At 47.3% G+C, this 23,651-nt stretch overlaps 1 protein-coding gene across 7 annotated transcripts in view; it reads right to left on the bottom strand.

Annotated features, from left to right (window-relative positions):
* Nucleotides 1–23,651, bottom strand: part of PTPN14 (protein tyrosine phosphatase non-receptor type 14) — a 365,153-nt gene that overhangs the window by 40,253 nt on the left and 301,249 nt on the right. For all 7 annotated transcript variants that reach the window (XM_084978023.1, XM_084978022.1, XM_084978026.1 and 4 more), the window contains 7 exons: nt 20,466–20,563; nt 18,115–18,182; nt 12,020–12,090; nt 10,252–10,339; nt 6,366–6,454; nt 3,438–3,525; nt 2,277–2,359 (listed from right to left, as the gene is read on the bottom strand). In XM_084978023.1, coding sequence (XP_084834149.1) covers nt 2,277–2,359; nt 3,438–3,525; nt 6,366–6,454; nt 10,252–10,339; nt 12,020–12,090; nt 18,115–18,182; nt 20,466–20,563 — 585 coding nt within the window. The remainder of the gene's footprint in view (nt 1–2,276; nt 2,360–3,437; nt 3,526–6,365; nt 6,455–10,251; nt 10,340–12,019; nt 12,091–18,114; nt 18,183–20,465; nt 20,564–23,651) is intronic.

The raw sequence follows: 23,651 nt of genomic DNA, 5'->3' as shown, positions 1-23,651 counted from the left end.
ATATTTGTATTAACTATTATTAACAGTTAATCATAATATTAACTAGTAGTTACCCTGTACAAGGAGACCAGATAGACAAGAGAGGCAAAGTAGACAAGATGGGTTAAAAATTACAGTAAAGCAGAAACAACTTTCTATTTCTGGGTGGTGAAGTTCCCAGGCCAGCAGCAACCTGAGCCACTGCAACAACAAAGCCGGATCTTTAACCTGCTAAGCCTCAAGGGAACTCCCCAATTTCCTTTTTTGTTCTTTTTTTTTTTTAATTTTCAAAATGTTTGGAACATGCGATGCTTATATAATAAATTTTACAAAGTAATGTTAGAAGAATGAGGCTTACTTCTAAAGACGAATTACAGGGGAAATAAAATTCAATGACAATCTTTTAGAGGTGAGAGAGCAGAGACCTCTGGACAGGGATGCTATGCAGATGCTGCTGATTTCATAGAACTCCAGAGGGCTATCTCCCAGGCCCATGCGGAGACACTGAAATTATTTGCAGAGTTTATTGTCTATGTCGGGGAGAGGGGTGTGCTTTTTAGAGAGTCCCACTTTTATATCAGGGAAGAGCTTAGGATATATAGGAAGACGAAAGGAATGGTTATCATAGAAGCAGAAAGGCAAATAGAATTTCCTTAATTTGCCGTCCTAATATGGGATGCGTACTCATGTAAAAAGAAAAGGCCACAGAAGAAATATAAATACTCAGAAACTTCTATAATAAAGCCACGTGCTGAGACATGGTCAAAGCAGGAGAGTACAGTTAAATTCACTTCTCAAAACAGTTTTCTTTTTAAATTCACCCTACCCAAGTCAACTAGAGAATTCTTGTTAATATCAAAGACACCCCAACAAATCAAGGGCAACAGCAGAGAACTGCAAAGACGTGAGCTACAGGGAATCTGTTCAAAAGAATGGCATGTGTGTGCGCATGCGTGTACCTATAACGCAGACATGCCTGCTTAAATTGCTGCTCCCTCATCAGTGCTCTTCTGATTTACATTTGCAAACTTTACTGGCAGACCTAACAGAGTCATCCCTTGGTATTCAAGGGGATTAGTTCCCGGACTCCCACAGATACTAAAATCTATGGACGCTCAAGTCCCTTACATAAAATGGCCCAGTATTGGCATATAACCCATCCATATCCTCTCACAGAATTTAAATCAGCTCTAGATTACTTATAATATCTAATACAGTATAAACACCTGACAGTACATAGTAAATTCAAGTTTCGCTTTTTGGAAATTCCTACAATTTTGTTGTTGTTGTTGGGGGGGTCCAGAGTTGGTTGAGTCCACGGACATGAAACCAACAGAGTCAACTATAATTTCAGACTCAAGACTCCGACAGTGACCAACGGCAGCGAATGGTTTGAACGAGCCGTTATAGCATAGAGAGAACAGTCTGCCAGGGTCTGAAGCTCCCGTTCTAAAGCACAGCATTCTGCATCAAGAACTGCTCTAGGACAGTATTCTCCCGCTCTTGGATGTGTCCGCTGGGGAAGAGGGAAAGCAGTTCTTCGCTTGCATTTACATCCCTGAAGTTCTTTGAAACAAAATTAAGCACTTTGGGCGCCCCAACTGCCGATGCGCTTTGTTGAGGAATGTCTTTTGAAGGCAACCAAAGGCAAGGCAGTGATAGCGTGAGTCCCGGCACGTTCCATCCAAGGTCAGGTCAAGGTTGAGTCCCCTCATCAGACTCCCTTTATCATCTTTATTTCCAAATTAAATTGGAAAAACACACATGGATTTGTGACATCTATGAGCGTCTTCCAAGTCTTCCTCTAATTACCCTGGCCTCTCATTTACAGGCGGGTGACATGACCCGGAGGCACCCGCAGGGTTAGCCAACTGTGAGCGACCCGGGGCTGAGGATGATAGCGGCTTCTTCTCTTTCAAGCTGGCTCATCACTGGGCTACATGCTTCTGAACACACTCCACATCTGACATGAAGGGGCACCCTGGCAAATTGGGAACTGTTCGGCTCCTCCGAACTCCTGGCAGAGGTTGGGAGGGCACTGAGATGGGCCAGCCCATCCAGCAAGTCAGGCATTCGCAGTCAATTTGTGAATTATGTTCTCCCTAGGTGTATGGACTACGCCTGACAGTTCATCATGAAAGCTCTTTTCCTCCCACCCAGCTTGAGCTCCCCCTTTAGCTTCTACAAGGAATGAGGGAAAAGAGTGAGTGGAAAAAATGGATCTACAACATCCCAAAGCACAAGAATTTAAACTGATCGAGCCATCCAGAGAGAAGGCAGAAGAAACGTTGACTTACTCAGTGCAGATTTTGTTTTGTTTGTAAAACTTGTGCCGCGTAGCAAACAATCGTGATATGTACTTGGCATTTTCGATATCATCCTTAGAAAAGAAGAGACAAGGGGACAAAAATACACATTGGTCGAAGGTGGCTTAATTGTATATGCATTTCTCTAGGACTGTCTCTGAGTGGGGACGCATCCCTTCCCGACTTCATGTCAAGCACACAAGAACCCCCCGAGCCACAAACCAATGTGCTGAAATTCAGCAGCAGCCATGGTACATCCAAGGATAGAGGACGTATCTGCTAGAGAATCCTTCATGCCCAAGGCTCTGGGGTTACACTGACGATCAGGTATGATTTTACATAATGCCAAGCCCAGCACTTTAAAAACCAAAACACAAGTCAAGGCAGAGCGTAGTATGTATACCAAGCATCATTAAACGAGAGGCAGGGCGATGCATGAACTGTCTTAGCTCTTAAGGAGTCATTTGGTAGAAGGGCAATCACCCAGTCTGCTTCAGTTTAGGCTTGCCCCATGATGGGCAAGAAAATCCAGATCAGCCTGCAAAAGAGAACACCATGCAGCCAAGGTGGGTGGGCAGGGGCTGGGGGAGGATGTGTGTGGGGGGGAGTGGGATGGATTGGGAGTTCGGGGTTAGTAGATGCAAACTATTACACTTAGACTGCATGAGCACTGAGGTTCTACTACATTGAGCCGAGAACTATATCCAGTCTCTGGAGACCAAACATGATTGAAGAAAATATGAGAAAAAGAATGTATACCCAGAACGACTGGGTTACTTTGCTGTTCCCAGCAGAAACTGGCACAACATTGGAAATCAACTGTACTTTAATAAAAGAAAAGAAAATACCACGCAATATCACGAGGGGTGACTAGTCCAGGGCGTGCCCAATGCGACCCATCACAAAGAAGGCTGGTGGAGGAACCCCAACCCTAGAGTCAACACTCAGCTTGGAAACCTGGCATCGTGAACCCGAAGCCACCACCACCCTCTGGAGATGGGTGATGACAGCATGGGGCAAGTACCGGAAGGTCATGGGTCCAGAGAGTATTTCTTCTCTGGAGACATGGAGGGCAGGGAAAGGACGTGGCGAGTTGAGCAGTCAAGCGGCAAGCTGCTTGTGGCCCTGCCTTCACCTGTCCGTTTTGCTTACTGTGTGAAAGAGGGCAGTCTCGTCTTTGCTGATGAGCTCCACCAGAATGGTCGACTTGCTGTGGGTGACGTTCCCCATGTCATTCCACCTGTGCAGACGAAATCCAACCGTGTTTACCCAGAGCCGTGCCAGGCGTTTACGACGGCACGGCGGGGCCACGTGCGATCACTGCGTCTCATTTTACAAACTGTGACGTAACCGTATTTTTAAAAGCTAAATGTTCCTTCTCTCAAAGCAGAAAGGGAAAGAAACGGCCACATGCATCTATTTAAGCATCGAAAAATCCCGTGTAAACTGCAACCAGGTATTTCCGCTGAGAAAGCCTACTTTCCTTGGTGAGCTAGGAGGAAAGTGTGTAAGAGACCTCAGCTGCCTTGTTCTTCCTGTTTCCAAACTGCCAGAGCACTTCCTGTGATCCCCACTTGATGATGGAGGAGCTTAGTATTTAAAAGTCAAGTGTTTCCAGGAGCCTAGGCTGAGGAATCCACAGTGATTCTGTGTTGAGACGTACAACACAGATTTGGTTGTGTCATTTAGAAAAAAAAATGCCTAGGTTTAATGTGCCTACGTTTTTGTGATCTAAACACACACACACACACACACACTCACAATTCCTTCTCTGTCCTCATGGAGATTTAGCCAAAATCAGATCCACAGAAAGAACCATCAGACAGGGAAGGGAAGGTCTTGCTTCCCATCCTACTTGGAGCCAGTTTCTCAGCATCTCTAACACTACCTGCGTTCACTCGGTTCCCCAACCTGTAATTCCCTGCCGGGGCCTTTTCTCTCCCTCCTGCTTTTGCTCATCACACCTCCCCTTCTGCCTGCATGACTTCTTTAAGACACAGAGGGCGTCACCTTCTCCAGGAAGGCTTTCCTCATCCTCAACCACCTACAACCCCTCTATCAGTTACCACACTGTATTACAATTATTTATGTCTGCGACCAGTGTCCTAAACTAAACCAAACTTGGCCATAATCCCATTCGCCGGGCAGAGATTCTACCTTCTTCATCTCTGTATTCCAAGCACCAAGGACCAGGCTCTACACAGCATCCAACAGATGTTTGTCGAAATAATTAAAAGTCCTAACACTGCCTTTCATCTAGAAAGAGTACAGCTCTCTTATCTACTTCTATCTTAGGTAGACAGGCAGTTATTTGCGTTCTTACTCTGGAGGTGAGGCAACTCAGGCACAAAGGAGTACGTACGTGGCTTTGCCTCATTCATTCTGCTCATCAGGGACGGATGGGTTCTATACCCCCCAGGTTTTCCTCGGCTCACCTTGCCCTTGCACGGGCACCAACTGCGTCTACATACATCTGCTGGGGCTGTACTCCCTACAGGTGCTCTGCACAGCTGTCTGCCGACGTACAATGCCATCGGATCGCATCTACGTGGACTCATGGCTACGTGGTTTTCTCTAGCTCTATTCCCTCAAATCAACTGCCAAATTCTGGATCCACCCCTCAAGACTTCACCTAGTGGCGTGAAGAACACGATACTGTAGCAGAAGTAAATTCTCATCTTGTAAGGGTTTCCAGGCCAGAGCTAAAGGAAGCGGTCTGGAAGCAGTTCCTAAGGAAACGGAACCAAACCTATGAGGGGCTTCCAATCAGGGAATTTTCAATGGCTCGTTTCATCTAACTAACCTCGGGAGCGGGAATGCAAGATGTGTCTATTTTTCCTCTCTACACTCAAGGAGAAGCGTTGATTTAGCTAGAGAGAACCGTGTCGGGGGGAAAAGTGCCTGGGTAGCTTTAACCGGGCATAAAAAGGTAGTTACCACTCCACACATATGTATATATTTTACTCAAGTTGTCAGAGGTATACAGAGTGGACTAAGTGTGTCCAAAAGTCAAAAGGTTTCTGCTGTAGCCCTAACGATCTCTCTCCCCACTCCCACTTCAATAATGTCTCTATTCAAAGAGCAAGAGAAAAATAAAAGGGCAAAAATCATGGCAGAGTGGGGACCTAGGAAAATAAAAGCCAATTAGGAAGCATTTCGTGGGAAAACTTTCTCAAAATGACCTGTAGGACCTGCTGATCCAGAGAGTACAAGGATGGCCAAGAATGCACTCCCAGAAGGTAGACGGTGCTTTGCCTCTAAGAGCTGTCTTTGATCGTCTGCCCTGGACGTGCAGCTCTGCCTATGAGATGCATACCCAGGAAAGCTGTTTTTCCAGTCAATAAGAAGCCATACTGCCCTTGTAAACAAAAGCGAGGATGCAGTTTTTCAGGCTGTTGATACCAGGATGGGATCTGTGGGCACCAATACGAAGCAGGCTGGTTGACATTTAAGGCAAGGGACACTCTGCCACTTTCCTGTGCTGCTCATGTAAAATGGAAAAGAGGGTTGAATTCTCAAAATAGTACACAGTACCAAAGGCCTTTCACTTAGTAGAACGAATTGATTGCTTTTTCAAGACACTTTCACAAATAGCCCTCTTTTGTTCATATAAGAATTAGTATGAACTTTTCTAGCAATGTGGTCAGGCAGAGGGCGGGCAGGACGAGGGAAAGAAGCCAGTTGGGATGTAATGACTGGTCCTGGGTAATTCTCACAAAGATAATTCTGTGGGAACCTGACTCCTGGAAGGGCTCCTCGCCAACCAGACTCCTAGAGTTTGGTTCTACTCTTCCGGCTCAGTGGGGGGGGGGGGGTTCAGCTATGCATTTCTCGGAGTCAGGTGGAAAGAAAGAGCTTCCTCCATCCCCCGCCCCCCCCCCCAACAAACCCCTAGGGAAAGTGGGATGAATTTCTCCATAACCACTGAAATCCTGCAGAGGGCTGATCTTATCTGAGTTGAGGAAAGCGCAACTCGGAGCCACGGGACGGACTCTTCGAGCATCTGTATAACCTTCACCCTCCATGGAGTTTTCTAGAGCACCTCAAGGAGAAAAGGGAGAAAGAGACAAATCCGCCTACCTGTATATCACGGCTTGTCTTCCGATTCTGTTTCTCACGAAAATCCCCATGAAGAAAATGCCCAGGTGCACGCTGTTGCCATGACTGTCCTGCAGGAGATCAACGAGAGAGAGTTGTGACGACACAGATCCCCAGCGGCCTGGCGGTCTGCCCGCGGCGACCGCACCCCATTTCTCACCCGTACATGGAATGAATCACATCAGGGCAGTAAGGCAACTAGGTCCTGGAGAGACATCCTAATAAGACGACACAGATCGTGTTTTTATCTCAATCTGTCACAACACATTTCCTGTTTAAGAAAGAATGTCAGGGTTTTCTCGGATTTGTTGGTGGTTAAGGCTTTCTCTTCCAGGAACAATTATTAATGTCTTTTTTGAACCTTAGTGTTTGTTTTTTTAAACTAAAACTATACACACATGTAGTTCGATTGTATACATACACTGTGTATGGGTGATGACAGATGCACACAGTTTGAACATTGGAATATTCTGTAGATCTTGCTCCAAAGCAGCCGCAGATGTAGCCTCACCCTTTCTTCTTCCTAAAAGCACCCAGTCCCACCACTGAAAGGCCTAGTGTGTGTCCATTTGCATCTGCTACGCTTGGCCTTCCAATTTAGAACCTGATGTTCTTCAGTTTGGGGATATTTCCTCAGCTCCCCACCTTCCGTTTCTTCTGTGCACTCCTTCTAGAACTCCCATTATTCACATGGTGGACACCCTGGGCTGGCCCTCTCATTTCATCTCCTGCCTCCCACATCTATTACTTTGTTTTTGGATGCGATTTCCTTGACATCATCTTCTAACCTATCAAACTTTCCCTTTTGTTTTTTGGGGTTTTTTTTGTTGTTGTTGTTGTTGTTGCTATTTCTTGGGCTGCTCCCGCGGCATATGGAGGTTCCCAGGCTAGGGGTTGAATCGGAGCTGTAGCCACCGGCCTACGCCAGAGCCACAGCAACGCGGGATCTGAGCCGCGTCTGCAACCTACACCACAGCTCACGGCAACGCCGGATCGTTAACCCACTGAGCAAGGGCAGGGACCGAACCCGCAACCTCATGGTTCCTAGTCGGATTCGTTAACCACTGCGCCACGACAGGAACTCCCAAATTTTCCCTTTTGGAGCTGACTTTTCATTTCTGGGAGTTCTTTTTTATTTTCTGAACGTTGCCTTTTACAAGCGATCTATCTATTTCAGTCAGGAGGTAAGAGGTTTATTTGCTATCACTGAGACACACAGGATGTTTTGGGGCAGGGGGATCCTTCCCCCTGCAGAATCTCTGCCTCGCTCAGGCTGCTCCTGTCTCGCTGCGTTGACTTCTGTTCTTCCTGCGAGGGCCTCGTGGGGGTGATGAGGCCTGTCTGTCTATGGTCTGGGCAGGGGTGGGGGGTGGAGTGCTAAACACAGGCCAGGACCTTCGTGAGCACAGGAAGGGTGCGTGGACAGCAGACGTCACAGTCAGGCAATCTCGGGGGCCCGTGTGGGGAAACCCAGAGGTCTTGCCTTGAGCCTGGTCTCTGGGGCCAGTCAGGTCCTTCCAACCTCCTGCCTGGGAGAGCGTCACCCGGCTGCCAGTGTTTTGACACTCTGAGTCAACTGTGAGCAAACTGTCACCCAGCCCCCTGCTTTCACTTGGGGGACACCCTCTTAGTGCAGTGAGAGGAGGGCCACACCCCACTGGGCCTAAGACGGAAAAGATAAACCTCTACCTTCCACAGAATACGCGATCTCTTTTGAGACCCAAAGGTGACAGTGTCCCTTCTCAGGGGACCTCTTCTCAACCCACCTCCTAAAGCTTCCCATAAAGTAGGAGTCTTCTAATGGAGAGAGAGGATAAGACCACTGCTGGTGGGAAGCAGAGAGAGACAGGACTGGGAATTGGGTGGGGGGGAGACCTCGGTAATTAGGAGACGTGAAGATTCTATTACAGAAAAAGGTATCTGGGAAAAGAGGACAGGTGAAGTAGCGATGGAAAGAGGAAGGAAAATTCTGGGGAAAGACTGGGCACATCGCCAGCAGATGGGCAGAGAGGTTTGGTGGGGATGGCGACATGGGAGGAGCCGTCCACCAGGGCAGGACAATGGGGAAAACACAGAACAGGTGCCAGGCGCTGCATCGCTCAAAGCTTGGCCAGGGACTGAGGCTCCAGACTCTGTCTGACCCATTCTGGAAGGGTTCTTCTCCCCTATCATGTGCTCTGACCATACGAGAATGACGGAGGCTGCAGCCACCCCTGTGTTTGTGGCGGAGGGGAGCACATCTGGCAGGAAATGGCCTGGTACCCACCCTCCAACCTTGAACGTTTTTGAGAAAGCATGCATGGAAAAACTCACGCTAAATGTCCTTGTCCTTCCCTGGGACACATCCGTAAGATACGTTTTTAACATGAGGTGGTCAGTGAGGACCTGTGCTAACCCAAAGGGCCCCCATCCCCATGGGCAGTCGGCCCCTGCATACTTTCCTGGCTGCTTTTTCACTTAGTTCAGAGCTGCCCCCGTCCCCGCCCCCGCGGGTACAGCTGCCACACCCACCATCCTTGGGTGGCCAGGAGGCATGTGGTCTGTAGGTGGTCACCTTAGTCATGAACAAATATGCGGGGGCAAAGAAAAAGGAAGCAGCCCAGCTAGGTTACACCCACCAGCAGTGAGTCAGCCGTGCCTGTCTGCCCACTCGGGGCAGGCGCAAGGATCCCCTCTGCGCTTTTTCCCACCGGAGGACAGAGCTAGAAAATGCACAGAACCAAGCACAGTGGCTTTCAACACGGTGTCCACTGCCCCTCTTTCCCACAGTTCAGAACTGCTAAAAACAACACAAGCCAATGACCACCACAACAAAACCTCCAACGTCCAGAACCCTGAGAAGTCAGTTTTCTAGACGTGGAGAAAAGTTTACTCGGCTTTTCCAAAACATCATGACTATATATGGGCTGCTGAAATGGAAGTGGGATCCAGATGGCTTCATAAGGCATTATTGCAAGGAAAATGGATTACAATCCTACGAAGGGCAGCCATTAGAGAAGCAAAAGAAAATTAAACAAATCTGAAAAAAGAGCCATTTAGCCCTTTTTGCAAGCTGCGGCCACCCTGCTCGATTCCACTTGATACACATGGGCAGTTCTCATTAAAGCAAATGGCAAACGGTGCAGCAGAGGGGGAACAGAACACGTATAAAGCAGCCAGCAGAGCCAGTGTGAAGTGAGATGTTGAGGCTGAAATTGCAGGCGTCTCCCAAATTGCTGAAATGTGCCAGTCGCTTTAGGTTTCTGATAAAACTCCGTCTTTTGTAAAGTGGGTCAGCAGAGAGGAAAAGGCGTGTGGATGACGGGCTCAACCCTGTAAACGACCATGCACCATGACCCCCAACCACACCCACTTCAGGAGAGGGATCTGTTGCAAAGGACGGATGTGCTGTAACAGTTTCCTAGGCAGAGTTTCCAGAAAACACGAAGGGGGCTGGAAACCCACAACAGAGGCTCTACAGAGCTGGAGAAATAAAGTACAACTGCACACAGGAAAGGCCTCGTTCTGCCTCACCAACAATTATCACTGCATCAGCCTGAAAAACAAAAGGAAGCACAGCGAAGAAAACTGCCAGGGGGGATCGGTATTAAGGCACCCATGACGCTTGCTGCTCATCCCATCAGAGGCAGCCTGGATAACTTCTGATGTTTGATGCTCACTCAGAAGGGTGTCTTACCGAGGAGATATTCGGCTAAAGACCACGGAGAGCTTCAAAACCTCTCCATGATGAAAAAGTGTTTGCTTTCCCTAAAGGAATTTGGACGTGCCAACTAATGCCAAGCCTCTGGCTCTCTGCTCTCGATCAGCACTGGTTTTCCAAATGCCTGTGCGGTTCCGAGATGGCTAAAGCAAGGGCAGGGTATGCTACCTTCACAGGGAAGACTTCCTGTCCAAATCCATCCAAACGTTCCACTTCGTTGATGTACATAAGCTCAGCTTCTGCTGGCAGGATTCCACTAAAATCAAGAGCATCAAAGGAGGAAATGGTTAAGGGCAATAAAGTCAGTGGATGATCCTACCCTCCTGGTGGCAAATTCCAGCACCTGTGGTTCTATTTCTGGGAAAAGCCATCATCACCCAACTGTGCAGGCATGGTGCATTACTAAGTAATCCATTAACATATTCCCCAGTAGCCTTTCACTCAACAGGGAATAATAACAGAAAGGTAACATATTGAATAAAGAGCCACAGCCCCATAAGTACTAAATAATTATCCCAGACATCCTGGTGAATAATGCTGCCTGCCTTAAAAAAAAATTTAAAAAGTTATTTTTTCTCTCACTGGGGGAAAAAAGTCTCCACTGTTAAGAAAGAAGGAAAAGGGGGAGTTCCCGTCGTGGCTCAGCAGTAATGAACCCGACTAGTATCCATGAGGATGCAGGTTTGATCCCTGGCCTCAATCCATGGGTTAAGGATCTGGCACTGCCGTGAGCTGTGGTGTAGGTTGCAGACATGGCCCAGATCTGGCTTTGCTGTGGCTGTGGTGTAAGCCAGCAGCGGCAACTCTGATTCTACCTGTAGCCTGGGAACTTCTATATGGTGCAGGTACAGCCATAAAAAGCATTTAAAAAAAAAAAAAAGGAGAAAGTTGATGAGGATGATATTTTGGGAGCTAAGTGGCCGAGATCAGCGAGTCTAGGACCGCTGCACTTGTCCACGTGGCCCTGATCATGCTCTCAGCGCTGCCTTAAGTCTCTCTTCCCTCTAGACCTTCACTTTCCCACCGAGAGCAGCTCTTGAGGGCTGCACTCAGCACGTGCAGCCCAAGGCTCTCCACGTCTGGTAACAGAGTTTTAAGAAGGTCACAGAGAGGAATTCCTCTGGCCAACAACCCTGCATGTGTGTGGACTTACTGGTGCTAAAGAAAAGGGAAGAAGAAAGACAAGGAGGGAGAAAGGCAAAGAGAGAGCGAGAAGGGGAGTGGGGGCAGAGAGCGCCGTTTTCTTTTTGTTCTTTTGTTCTTTTTTCTGCTGTACCCGAGGCACATGGACGTTCCCAGGCTAGGGGTTGAATCGGAGCTGCAGCTGCCAGCCTATGCCACAGCCACAGCCAACACCAGGTGTCAGATCTGAGCTGCATCTGCAATGTACACAGCTCCGGATCCTCAACCCACTGAGCGAGGCCAGGGATGAAACCCCCATCATTACACCATGGAACCGCCCATGGGAAAAAAATAAAAATCCTTATAGAAAGAAAGAAAGAGGAAGAAAGGAGAGAGAGAAAGAAAGAAAAAAAGGAAGGAAAGAAGGAAAGAAAGACAGACAAACCCCACATCCTCATGGATACTAGTCAGGTTCTTCACCCACTCAGCCACAACAGGAACTCTGCACAGTTTTCAAGTCCACATGCACCTCTCAGCACAGAGCTGAATCACTTGCTGTAAGAAACAGAACTGTGCTGTACAGCACAGGGAACTAGAGCCAATCATTTGTGATAGAACGTGATGGAAGATGATACGAGAAAAAGCATGTCGATGTGTATGACTGGGTCACTTGACGGTACAGCAGGAACTGACACAACAAAAAACCCAAACGTAACCATGTGGACTCAAGGCAGAGGCTGGGGGGCGGGGGCGAGCATCTCCTGCCTCCAGGAGGACCGCGGCCGCAGGCTGGGCCCAGCAGCCCCTGCCTTACCTGTGGGCTTTATGCTCCTGGGCCACCTTCTGTGTCAGCTCCTCCAGGACAGCTTCTTCCAGGGCCAAATCCTATCAAAAGGGAAAGCAGCTAAGGTCACACACAACTTGCTGTTTTGCTCGCCAACCTGAAAAGCCCTCTTGTTTCCAGAAGATGTGCCTGGTGGCTGCACTTCCTCCATCTCCCTTTACTCCTTTGAATGGAAGGTTGTCATTTTGGGACAGAGGTTCACTTTTACTTTTGTCACCGGGCTTTCCACGATCACTTGGGTCATGCCAGGGCCCATTTGGGGTGCCCGCCTCAATCCTGGAGGGCCCCAGAAGAGCTTTTTTCCATCGACCTTCCTCTTCCCTAACTGCCTGCCTCTCCCACTCCCCTTAATTAAAAACGTCTGTAAGAGCGTATGTGTTTCTAACAACGAGGGTATACAGGCACCTGAGTTTCCCAGGCCGTCATCCCTTCCAAAGTGAGCCCAGGAAGGGACTGGCCATTTTGTCCGCCAGCACCTTCCCAGCAAACCAACTCAGGGCTACCTGAAGGCAGAGCAGGTTCATGCCGAGGTTTTTCGATGAGGCCTTGGGAGCAAAAGAGGTCATGACAGCTAATCTGCCTCCAGGGAGCTCCGGAAGGTAACAGCTGGGGAGCCGAGCAGCTGGTGTCTTGAACAACCGAATCTCAGGCTCCTGGACCAGTGCTGCGCCAGCTTCCACGGCATGAGAGCCAACTGCAGCAACTGCTTCCCAGCCGCCCTTCAGCCACGATGGGGCAGGTACAGGCTTTGCGAAACACTGCCCAGGAAAGCGGGATGGAGTCTGGAGAAACAGATCCAAGACGGAGAGACCAACCAGTTCTGGAGACACTGACAGGCGACGTGGTGATTCTAAAGCTCGTCCTGTCCCTTGTGTGTCACTCCAGCCATGGGGCCCGCTGTCTCCACCCTTCCCAGACGGATGAGCGCCAAGGAGGGCACACATGGCTCCAGTTTCCTCGGAGCTCCAGAAGGGAGTCAGAAGGAGCTCTGAGCTGTGTGTTCAGGGAGGCCCTCCGAGGCTCATCACAGACATTAGAGGCGGGAGGATGGGGCTGATGTTTCTGCAGAAAACGCTCAAAATGCCTCACTCCCTTGGTTCTAAAATACCGTCTACATAAAGATTACCTGCAATTTCACAGCTTTTTGTGAAACACTACCCCCCAAAAGGTACATCCCCAAATGGCCAGAAACACCCCATCCTAAATCATGAAACTGGGAGAAAAAAAAAATCAGTATTTTCCAAAGCTGGAAAACACGAGCCTAACTATATATGGGGCATTCTACAGCTCTGCAGATGGTCCTGAGACGCCTTCGAGAAGACAGAGGGAATTACTGGGAGCTCTTATTTTTCCTGTGTTAACTGGTTAAGTTGCTGTCTCCTGTTCAGCCACCGCCCGAAACAACTCAAGTCCATGAGAGGAGCGAACTGGCCATTTTCAGGTTCAGGCTGTGGATTCACCAAGTTCCCACATGGCTGGGCGCTCCAGCTCTGTGTGTCTGATCCGGGGATGGAGAAGGAGGGATAACTCAATATTAATTTTGAAAAGCTAATGAAAGGCATGCGGCAACAGACTAACAGAAAGGTAGGTGAGGATCAAAGAAGGTGCCATTCCACCATCACCTCCTCCTTCGAAGGGAGAAAAAAAGGTACCCGATGCTCTTGGATGCAAACCCCCTCCTCCATCAGCTTCGGGAACCTTCCTCAGGCACAAGGCCCGGGGCCGGTGAGAGTGCCACACACGGATGAAAAGCGGCGGAGTGCGTGCCTGCACACAGCTGCACACCTGGGGAGGGCCCTGTGAACTTTGTTCTCCGCTCTGCTGCAGAAATGCGGTTTTGACAAATTCGGTTCCTTTGGAAGATCAAACACAGCCCTTCGGCCCCCCTCCCCTCTCCCACCAAAGGAATGCATTCTTCTCTTGGAAAGCGCTGGTGGAACCAAGCAGAACGTTGACAACCTTCCATGGCTCCCCACTGCCCACTCCCCGAGGTCAACACCTGGGCCTGGCATTCGGACCGTTCTTCAGGTCCTGCTGAAGGGACCCGGCTGTCCCTTCTGACTTCCTCCCTCAAGGGTTCGGGAGCCCAGGCTGCATCTTCCTAACACGGACATTTTCGCACCTGCACCCACACTCATGGAAGGCCCACCGAGGCCCACCCAGGTGTGCAATGTCACCCCATCCTCCAGGTCCCAACACCTACCTCTCCCTGGAGAGGGCGTCCATATTCCCCCCGGGCTGGGCAGGAGCTCCTCCCCCTCTGGCCCTACCTCTTCCGCCCCGAGCGTGACTCTTCCAGTCCTTAGCAAGGTCTGCCTACCGCCTTTCCTACACACTCATGTGTATGCTCATCTCAACCTTTATCCTCACCTCCCTCCCTCCATCCACCCTGCATAGGGCTCTGAACGATGCCAGCTCATAAACTCTCAACCTATAGTAGGTGATCAATAAATGCTGACCGAGCCGAACTCAACACGCAAAGGTGTCAGTTTCATATTGTCAAACAAGACATCTGACTTATGCAAAGCCGCTGAACGATCGTTTGTACCCTGTGCGTGTCCTCTGCTCACGTTTCAAAATGCATCCAGTACGGTTGCCTGGAAAGCACATTCCTCAGCATCCTGGTGCCTGCCTAACAGAAAAATAGTGCTGACGCTAATCATAAAGCAGTGATGACAAGGACGAGGGTGACCCCTCGACAAACACCTGCTGAGAATGCACCATGTGCCAAATTAAGTACTTCTCATGCATTTTCTCCTTTTCCCCTCACAATCAGATGCGGCTTGTCATTCTCATTTTTTCAGATTAAAAAAAGGGGGGAGGCTTTGGTTAAACAACTTGCCTAAGTCTGTACAGCCATTCAATAGCACAGCCAGGATATGAGCACTGAACCCTTGACTCCTATACTCTAAACCCGATCACGTGGCCACAGTGTATCCAGGATGCCACGGGGGGGAGGGGGGGAGGAGAAGAGGACACATAACAGACGGCAAAAGCCTAGAATAGTTGAGATTCGGAAACACATGCTGACATCAGCTCCTGCCACAACATCCTCAGCCCTGTCCAATAGGACTTTCTATAATGACAGAAATGTTCTACACCCAAGCTTTCCAGTACCGTAGCCACAGGCCACACGTGGCTGTCGAGCACTTGAAAAATGTAGCTGATGAAGCTTAGGAGCTAAATCTTTTATTTAACTTTAATTAATTTAAATTTGAATGTAAATAGCCGCCCATCACCAGGAGCCACTACCCCAAAGAGGAGAATTTTAGATCCCAGAATGACAACACTGGTATTGTCCTTGGTGAGATTTAACGAGATCTGTGGCTGTTTTAGTATCTGATTTGCTTAGAGCCCTGGAGAGACCTGGTCTTATTCTGAAGATGGTTTTATACACAAAATAACTCCTTTACAGCTTCACAGCATTTTAAGCTGTCAAGACATTCTGCCATCTGCAAACTCATACATCCCATCCTGGAAATTGTCTGTGAAAACTTCTCTGCTCTTTGCCTAAAGGCTATGTGCCAAAGACCTTTAATGAGAGAAAGGTGGAAAAAAAAATTGTGGAAAATTATCAACTTAATTCACTGTCTCCATTTGATACACACAGAGGCATACTTTCTAAAATTCTGCAGTTCCCATCGTAGGTCAATGGGTTAAGAACTTGACTAGTCTCCATAAGAATGTGGGTTCGATCCCTGGCCTCGCTCAGCAGGTTTTAAGATCTGGGTTGCTGCAAGCTGTGGCAAGGTTACAGATGTGGCTCAGGATCCAGCGTGGCTGTGGCTGTGGTGTAGGCTGGCAGCTGAGCTCCAATGTGACCCCCTAGCCTGGCAACCTCCATATGCTGCGTGTTCAGCCCTAAGAAAGCCAAAAAAAAAAAAAAAAAAAAAAAAAAAGCGCGAAACAAAACTAGCGAAAATAGCAAAAAAGAAGCAGACTCACAGATATAGAGAACAAACTAGTATTTTCCAGTGGGGATGCGGAGGCAGGGGGGAGGACTGGGGTGGTGGGGGTAGTGGGAGGTACAAACTGTTGAGTGCAAGACAGGCTCAAGGATGGATTGTATAACCCGGAGAATAAGGCCAATATTTCATATTAACTGTAAGTGGAAAATAACCTTTAAGAACTGTAGGAAAACTTAAAAATTTTATTTTAAGTTTTGGACCAATTCAGATTCACCCCAGGCACCGACACAGATAATAACTGCAGCCTTGCTCATCCTAGTCTCTCAAAACTTCAAACCTCTGTCATCAGACACTCTACTTTCTCCCATAGGCCAGAGCAGGTTAGATGCCAAGCCCTGCCCATTGTACTTCCCAAATATCTACTGTGTTGCTCTTTTGCTTTTTACAGCTGTAGCTGCAGCACACAGAAGTTCTCGGGCTAGGGGCTGAATTGGAGATGCAGCTGCATGTTTTTCCCGCAGCCACAGCAATGCCAGATCCAAGCCGAATCGATGACCTACACTGCAGGTTTAGGCAATGGTTGATCCTCAACCCACAGAGCGAGGCCAGGGATCGAACCTGCACCCTCACGGACACTATGTTGGGTTCTTAACCCGCTGAGCCACAATGAGAATTCCCTGCTTTCTTGTTTTTATCTTCACTGCCAACACCTAGCTCCTATGTCTTGCCAAGAACACCACAACAGAGTCATGCCTGCCACAACAGAGTCTCATGCCTGCCACAGAGTCTCATTGCTCCAATCCAGCGGTTCTTGAAGTGTTGGGTCTGCAACCCCATGGCTGGAGCCCATGCATTCTAACTCCTCAGATGTTTCGGCCTGATCCGCCACGCTCCCCTCTGTACCCCTGAGCAGCCATCACACTGGCCGGCTGACTCCTCACTAATCATGCCTGCTGCCTCGCCTCTGCTCCTCCGCCCTGACGAGGGCATCCCTTGCTCCCTGCGCTCCACCTGCTGCAATGCCTCCCATCCTTTAAGACACAGCTCACATGCCATTAGTCTTTCAACCTTCCCTTGACCCCCAAACACATGTAACCTCTCCTCACATAAAATCCCGATCAGACTTTATGGCACGTGGCTTCTTTGCATTCAGATTTGGCAAACTTCCTATTGACTCAGCTACTCTATCGTCTCCCTGAGAACAAGCATTGTTTCTTATATACCTTCACCCTCAGAGGTGAGCTACCCAGTGCTTTGAGTATGTGTGCGCACGCACACACACACGCAAAATAAGTGGTGAATGATTGTGACTTCTAAAATCAGAGCCAGAATGTTGCAGTGGGTAAAACTTCTCTAAAATGCTTTTCACATGTTTTAACTTTCCCCATGAAAACTCTTCTCATTTCCTCCAAACCTACCAAAAGAAAAAAACAAAAAACAAAAAACACAAACAAAAATTCCCCAGGGATAAAAACCTAGCCTTATCCCTAATCTAACCCAGGAATAGACATTTTACTTCATGGATGACGTCAACAAGCTTTTGCGAGTGCAAACTATGTGCCAGACAACAGTGGATGAAACAGAGGGTCCCTGCTTAGGGACCACAGAGCTGACGTTCCAGCTGGCCATGGAGATGAAAGAAAGAATGAGCAGGTTCAGACGCTGAAAGAGCTCTGCAGGACACACAGACAAGGCGATTCAGCAGGAAGAGCTGGATGGTTGGAGCAGGTCAGAGAGGCGGTCAAGGAAAAGCAAGGCTTCCCTGAGGAGGTGACACATGAATGACGGCCTGGGGCCAAGCATTCCAGGCGGAGGAAGCTCGAGAACAAAGATGACGGGTTGGAAAAATGCTGGGTGTGTTCCGAAAGGAAGGGAGAACCTCTTGCTAGAGGGCCGTGTGTGTGTGTGTGTGTGTGTGTGTGTGTGTGTGTGTGTGTGGTGGGCAGGCGGGGAGGGGCAGGGAAGTGTCTTAAGGAGGTGAGAAGAGGGATCTTTACATTTTTTGAGGATCTCACCACACTTGTCTCTACTTTATAAATGCAAGGACATTCTCCCCGGGGAATACGTGCATAAAATTCTCTGAGATTTTCAAAGGAAAGAATTAAACATTCAAAGCAGGCCCAAAAAATTAATTAAGAAAAAGGAAATCACACTTACCATAGGAAACAGCACATATTCTCGGAGGAAATCTTGAGAATCAAACTGATTATAGTCTCCAAAATCAGCTGAAAAGAAAAGGCGGAGAGGAGGGGAGTATTTATTATGTGACATTAGAGATGCAAACAAATAGGGTAAACTTATCACCCCATTTATTCTTCCCCCCTCATCCCACTTCTACATTATCATTAAATCAAAACGGTGCAAAGAAGGGTTTGATGTTATCACCACCTTGACACGGCAATAATGTAAGCATCAGCACATGAGCCCTGCTATGCAGTCTTCTGGAAGGAACAGGAGAAGGTGAAAGTGACACCTAAGCTATTTTAAAAATGTACCACAAACCTGTATTTCTCTTTTGTTAAATAGGCACCAACACACGTCTTAAGAATATCTGCCAAGGGGACTTTTTAACTCAAGGTTGAGCCAAACCCATCTGCCTCTTCGTTTATTTGCAGCTGGAAATTCCCACTGCAAATCACCCTTGGCAAGCAACATTGTAGGTTTTTACACCTCCTAAACATCTCCACATGTTACAAGATGCCCCAAATTCCGTCTGGTCCTGTTCTCATTTCACGATGGTATGTTTGAGTGCTGGCAAAATGAAGACTGGGAGCCTCTATCATCAATCAACACCTTGCTTCTACTCTCGCTTGCTCTCAAAAAATAAAATTAAAAGTAAAAACCGCATGAAATTTTCATTGCATGTAAAATGTTTAGCATCGGGTAGCCATGGATTCAGGTATCCTGAAGGTAAGAAGGGCTACAGAGTGAGGGATCCACACAGAAGACCAGGTTAAAGACACACTGAGAAGGCAAAAAGGGGCGCCTACACATTCTGCACGTTACTGATGAGAGGGGAGGCATTCAGGACACCAGAGACGGCCAGCTCTGCCCATTTTCAAGTTCACTCATCTGTTAGCATATTTCATCACAAGTGACATCTCTACTGATGTGGCTGTATGATTGCCTGATACGGCTTCTCAGAAAAATTATTTGACAAATATCATAGCCTGAGATGGTCGCATCAGACTGAACAGCGAGCTTCCAGGACCCTGGGGAAAGGCAATCCAATGTAAGTTCACCAACTTCCTTCAGCCTGAAAGCTATCACCAGGGTCCTTCAACACCCAGGACACCCATAAGGATGTCAATGAGTGAAGAATGAGGGGAAAGAAAGAGAGTAAATAAAGTGAAAAAAGCATTTTCTTCAAAAAAGACCCATTTGAAGATGAGGGACACATCATCTTGTCTCTTTTCTCCCCATTAAGGGTGTCTTCTACACTGTTTTAATGATTTTTCCATTATAACCACGGATGGGTCTGCTCCATCACTGCGGCACTGCTCAGCAGTCTCTAGGTGGACAGATGGAACACGACATACTGTGCGTACTTCCAATCACAAGGTCACGAGAAGCTAACCACTAGAGGTGTTACGTCCAACAAACATCTCTAACCTGCTAATACCCCAGGAATGAAAGCAATCCAAAGGGAAGGCTGCCTCTTTAGATATTTTAGAACCCGAGATGTTTAACGTTAATGCAGAGTTTGGGAATGGGGAGTTCAGTTCACAGCTTCTAAAACGACCATCCACACAGCAAGGACTCGGCAGCTGGCAGGCTTACAACTGGATGGCCACTCATTTTAAAGAAAAACTGAAAAGGAACAGGTTTCCCTTTAAAAATGATACTTTAAATATCTTGTTTTGCATATGACTAAAGACAATGAAGGCACCGCTTAGCAAAGAGTCATGTATAAATATATGTTTAAGAGTTACATAATATGTTTACACAAGTATATGTAACAATTCAGGGAAGATTAAAAAAAAAAAGTAGCTATCTGGTCAATCTAGGTAGGACAGGTTGAAAGGCAAATTTACCGCAAAACACATTTGTTCCTTCACATTACAATGATGCATTTTAAATTTCTCCCTTTAATTGTGTCAGAATAAATTATATGGTAATGTCTTAAGCCATCACACTTGAAACTGATGTGAGAGCCACACAGTCATATAGCGTCAAGCCGCAAAATATGACCACACTGGGCAGTGAAAAAAATTCTAAGAAAATATTCCACAAACCCTGCAGTGTAGCTTTAATTAGAGGCAGGATGAAAGCTGCTATTTCTTCAAATAAAATGAAAATTATACCAGCATGAGCCATTTGCAAGCAGCTTACCATCCCGCCACCCAAAATTACCACTTCAGCATTTTTAACACAAGATACCTTAAAATGAGAAGCAAGCGTTACTAAAGGATTGTTTAAGTACATTTAACTTTCCCCTCTGAGAGGCCAGCAACACCGTCATCCAACAGAAGGGGGAACATCACACCCAGGTCCCCCCTCTCTCTTACCTTGCACAGCTAAGCCCGCCAGCCGGATCACCTGCTCCAGCGTACACCGCAGCCGCCCTTCGAGCACATCTTTTTTGACTTGCAGGTAATACTGATATCTGTTCATGGAAACAGAGAAACAAAGAACCTTAAAAACACATACTTGGAATACATTCCCACGGCATCAATGTCTCTGGGTGCGAAACCTTCTGTCCCCAGCAGGATACACAGGTGATGATGATAAAGGTCTATAAAAGATGGAAGGTGACCTCTGCCCGTGTTTATCTTTGTTTGATGTGGCAGATGTCACATCCCATCCACTCTGAGCTCGAGAGCGTGCTCATCCCAGCATTTCCTTGGGGGCCAGCAGGATGAAGTACTGATCAGGACCAGCTCTTCGTAACAAGAGACTAAGAATGCAACTGCTCTTGCACACCTGGACGCCCACAACAACACAGCGGCCAGAGCTACGTTCAATGGTGTGCATTCTGGAAAACATTCTGGAAAGGCATCACTTTTTAAACACTGAGGTTTGGAAGCGTCAAAGATAAAGAAGCCAAATCATTGAGAATTCTGCTAAAGGATAGGATGAAGCTTTTCAGAGCCAGGTTTACTCTTCATGTCTGCGACTCATAAAAATCAAATTGAATGTAATACTGAGCCTTCCAACCCAAAGCATCTTCTCAAAGCAGCACGGTCAGCCTCAGACTAGACCACTATTCCAATAACAATAAGTGTATTGTTCCCTCATCAATAAAATCGCACTTAGAATTAACCAAGGGTTTAGAAATCTCACCCCAAACGCTTACTTTCCAGATTTCACTTCTTTTGACCATACTCTTAATAAAACACAATGGCTCTACAACAGTCAGGCTTTTCTAGCATTAATTCTCGGCAAATGCTAACAATCTTTTTGCTCCTGGCAACCGTAATTCTCTACTCTTCAAAACTTTGGCATGTCACCACTATGTTCATAGCAGCACTATTTCCAATAGCCAAGACATGTCCATTGACAGATGAGTGGATAAAGAAGATGTGCTAGACATACATACACACACACACACACACACACACACACACACACACACACACACACACACAGAGGAATACTACTCAGCCATTAAAAAGAATGAAATAATACCATTTTCAGCAACATGGATGGGCCTAGAGATTACCATCCTAAGTGAGATAAGTCAGAATGAGAAAGACAACTACCATATCACTTATATGTGGAATCTTAAATATGGCACAAATGAACACATTTATGAAACAGAAACAGACGCACAGACACAGAGAACAGATTTGTGGTTGCCAAGTGGGGAGAGGGGAGGGGAGGGAGAGATTGGGAGTGTGGATTAGCAGAGGCAAACTATTAAATCTAGAATGGAAAAACAGCAAGGTCCTACTGTATATTACAGGGAACTATGTTCAGTTTTCTGTGATAAACCATAATGGAAAAGAATATGAAAAAGAATGTATAACAAAGTCATTTTTATAGCAGAAAATGACTTAACATTATAAATCAACTCTACTTCAAGGCAATCATTTTTAAAAGGGAAAAAACCAGGAGTTCCCGTCGTGGCGCAGTGGTTAACGAATCCGACTAGGAACCATGAGGTTGTGGGTTTGGTCCTTGCCCTTGCTCAGTAGGTTGACAATCCGGCGTTGCCATGAGCTGTGGTGTAGGCTGCAGACGCGGCTCGGATCCCGCGTTGCTGTGGCTCTGGTGTAGGCCAGTGGCTACAGCTCTGATTCGACCCCTAGCCTGGGAACCTCCATATGCCTCGGGAGCGGCCCAAAGAAATAGCAAAAAGACAAAAAAAAAAAAAAAAAAAAAAAAAAAAAAAAAAAAAAAGGGGGAAAAACCACATCTTTGGCATGTCAATCAAGGGAAATCAGGAGTGACCCAATCTGCCTCACTCTCTCGGAGAGAGGCAGTCAGACCTGAGAGCTAATTGCTGCTGTCCCTGCCTTGACATCAGGGGTATCATTACATGTCAATCTAACACCTGTCTAACCGGAAGAATCAGACTCTGTAGACGCGTCTTTACTTCTCTCCTCTTGCATCTAAAGGTCAGGATCAAGATAACCTTGCCAGTGTCTGGTGGGAACAACCTCTACTCAAATCAGAAGAACCAACACTTGGAGTTATTTAAAGATTTGTTTTAGTCAAACTTAGGTCTAATAGAAAAACAACCCATCTTTCCTACTGCCATTCTTTCACCTAAAATATTCAGAATCTTTTTTTTTTTTTTCTTTTTATGGCTGCACTTGCAGCATACGGAAGTCCCCAGGCTAGAGGTTGAATTGGAGCTGCAGGCCTACACCATATCCACGGTGATACCGGATTCGAGCCACCTCTGTGACTTGTGCTGCAAACTTGCAGCAGTGCCAGATCCCCAATCCACTGAGTGAAGCCAGGGGTCAAACCTGCATCTTCACAGACACTATGTTGGGTTCTTAACCTGCTGAGCCACAAGGGGAACTCCTACAATCATCTTATAGGGTCCCCTATTGAATCAATAATTTCACTTTCTGGGGGTTTCTGGTGGCTCAGTAGGTTAAGGATCTGATGTTGGAGTTCCCACTGTGGCTCAGTGGAAATGAATCTGACTAGTATCCACTGGCATGCAGGTTCAATCCCTGGCTTCGCTCAGTGGGTTGAGTATCTGGCGCTGCCGTGAGCTGTGGTGTGGATAGAAGAAGAGGCTCAGATCCGGCGTTGCTGTGGCTGTGGTGTAGGCCGGCGGCTGCAGCTCCTATTCAGCCCCTAGCCTGGGAACCTCCATATGCTGTGGGTATGGCTCTAAAAAGACAAAAAAAATAAAAATAAATAAATTAAGGATCTGATGTTGTCATTGCTGTGGCTCGGGTCACTGCTGTGGCTCAAGTTCGATCCCCAGCCTGGGAACTTCCATATGCCATGAGTGTGACCAAATAATAATAATAATAATAATTGCACTTCCTCTCAACATCAGTTGACTAAATCAATTAATATCTATAACTAGTGTCTTTGCTCATTTTCAGACACAAGTCCCTGGTAAGTGCTAAAAACCTTTGTGTGCACTCACTGCTCTGAGCTCAGTGGATATTGCCCTGCCCTCACCTAGTCATCATCCTTAGCCAGTTAGAGGCATCATAGATTCTAAATCCCCACAAACAGGAAGAGAGGTTACCTGTAAGAACTTGTAAGTCTTATGCTGCTAA

The sequence above is a fragment of the Sus scrofa genome, chromosome 9, assembly GCF_054392235.1.
Source record: "Sus scrofa isolate SSC_HxYL_T2T_F1_AM1 chromosome 9, Sscrofa_HxYL_maternal_Yorkshire_Landrace_v2.0, whole genome shotgun sequence".
Lineage (NCBI taxonomy): Eukaryota > Metazoa > Chordata > Mammalia > Artiodactyla > Suidae > Sus > Sus scrofa.
Note: the sequence above shows the minus strand (reverse complement) of the source record. Positions and strands in the feature narration are given on the sequence as shown.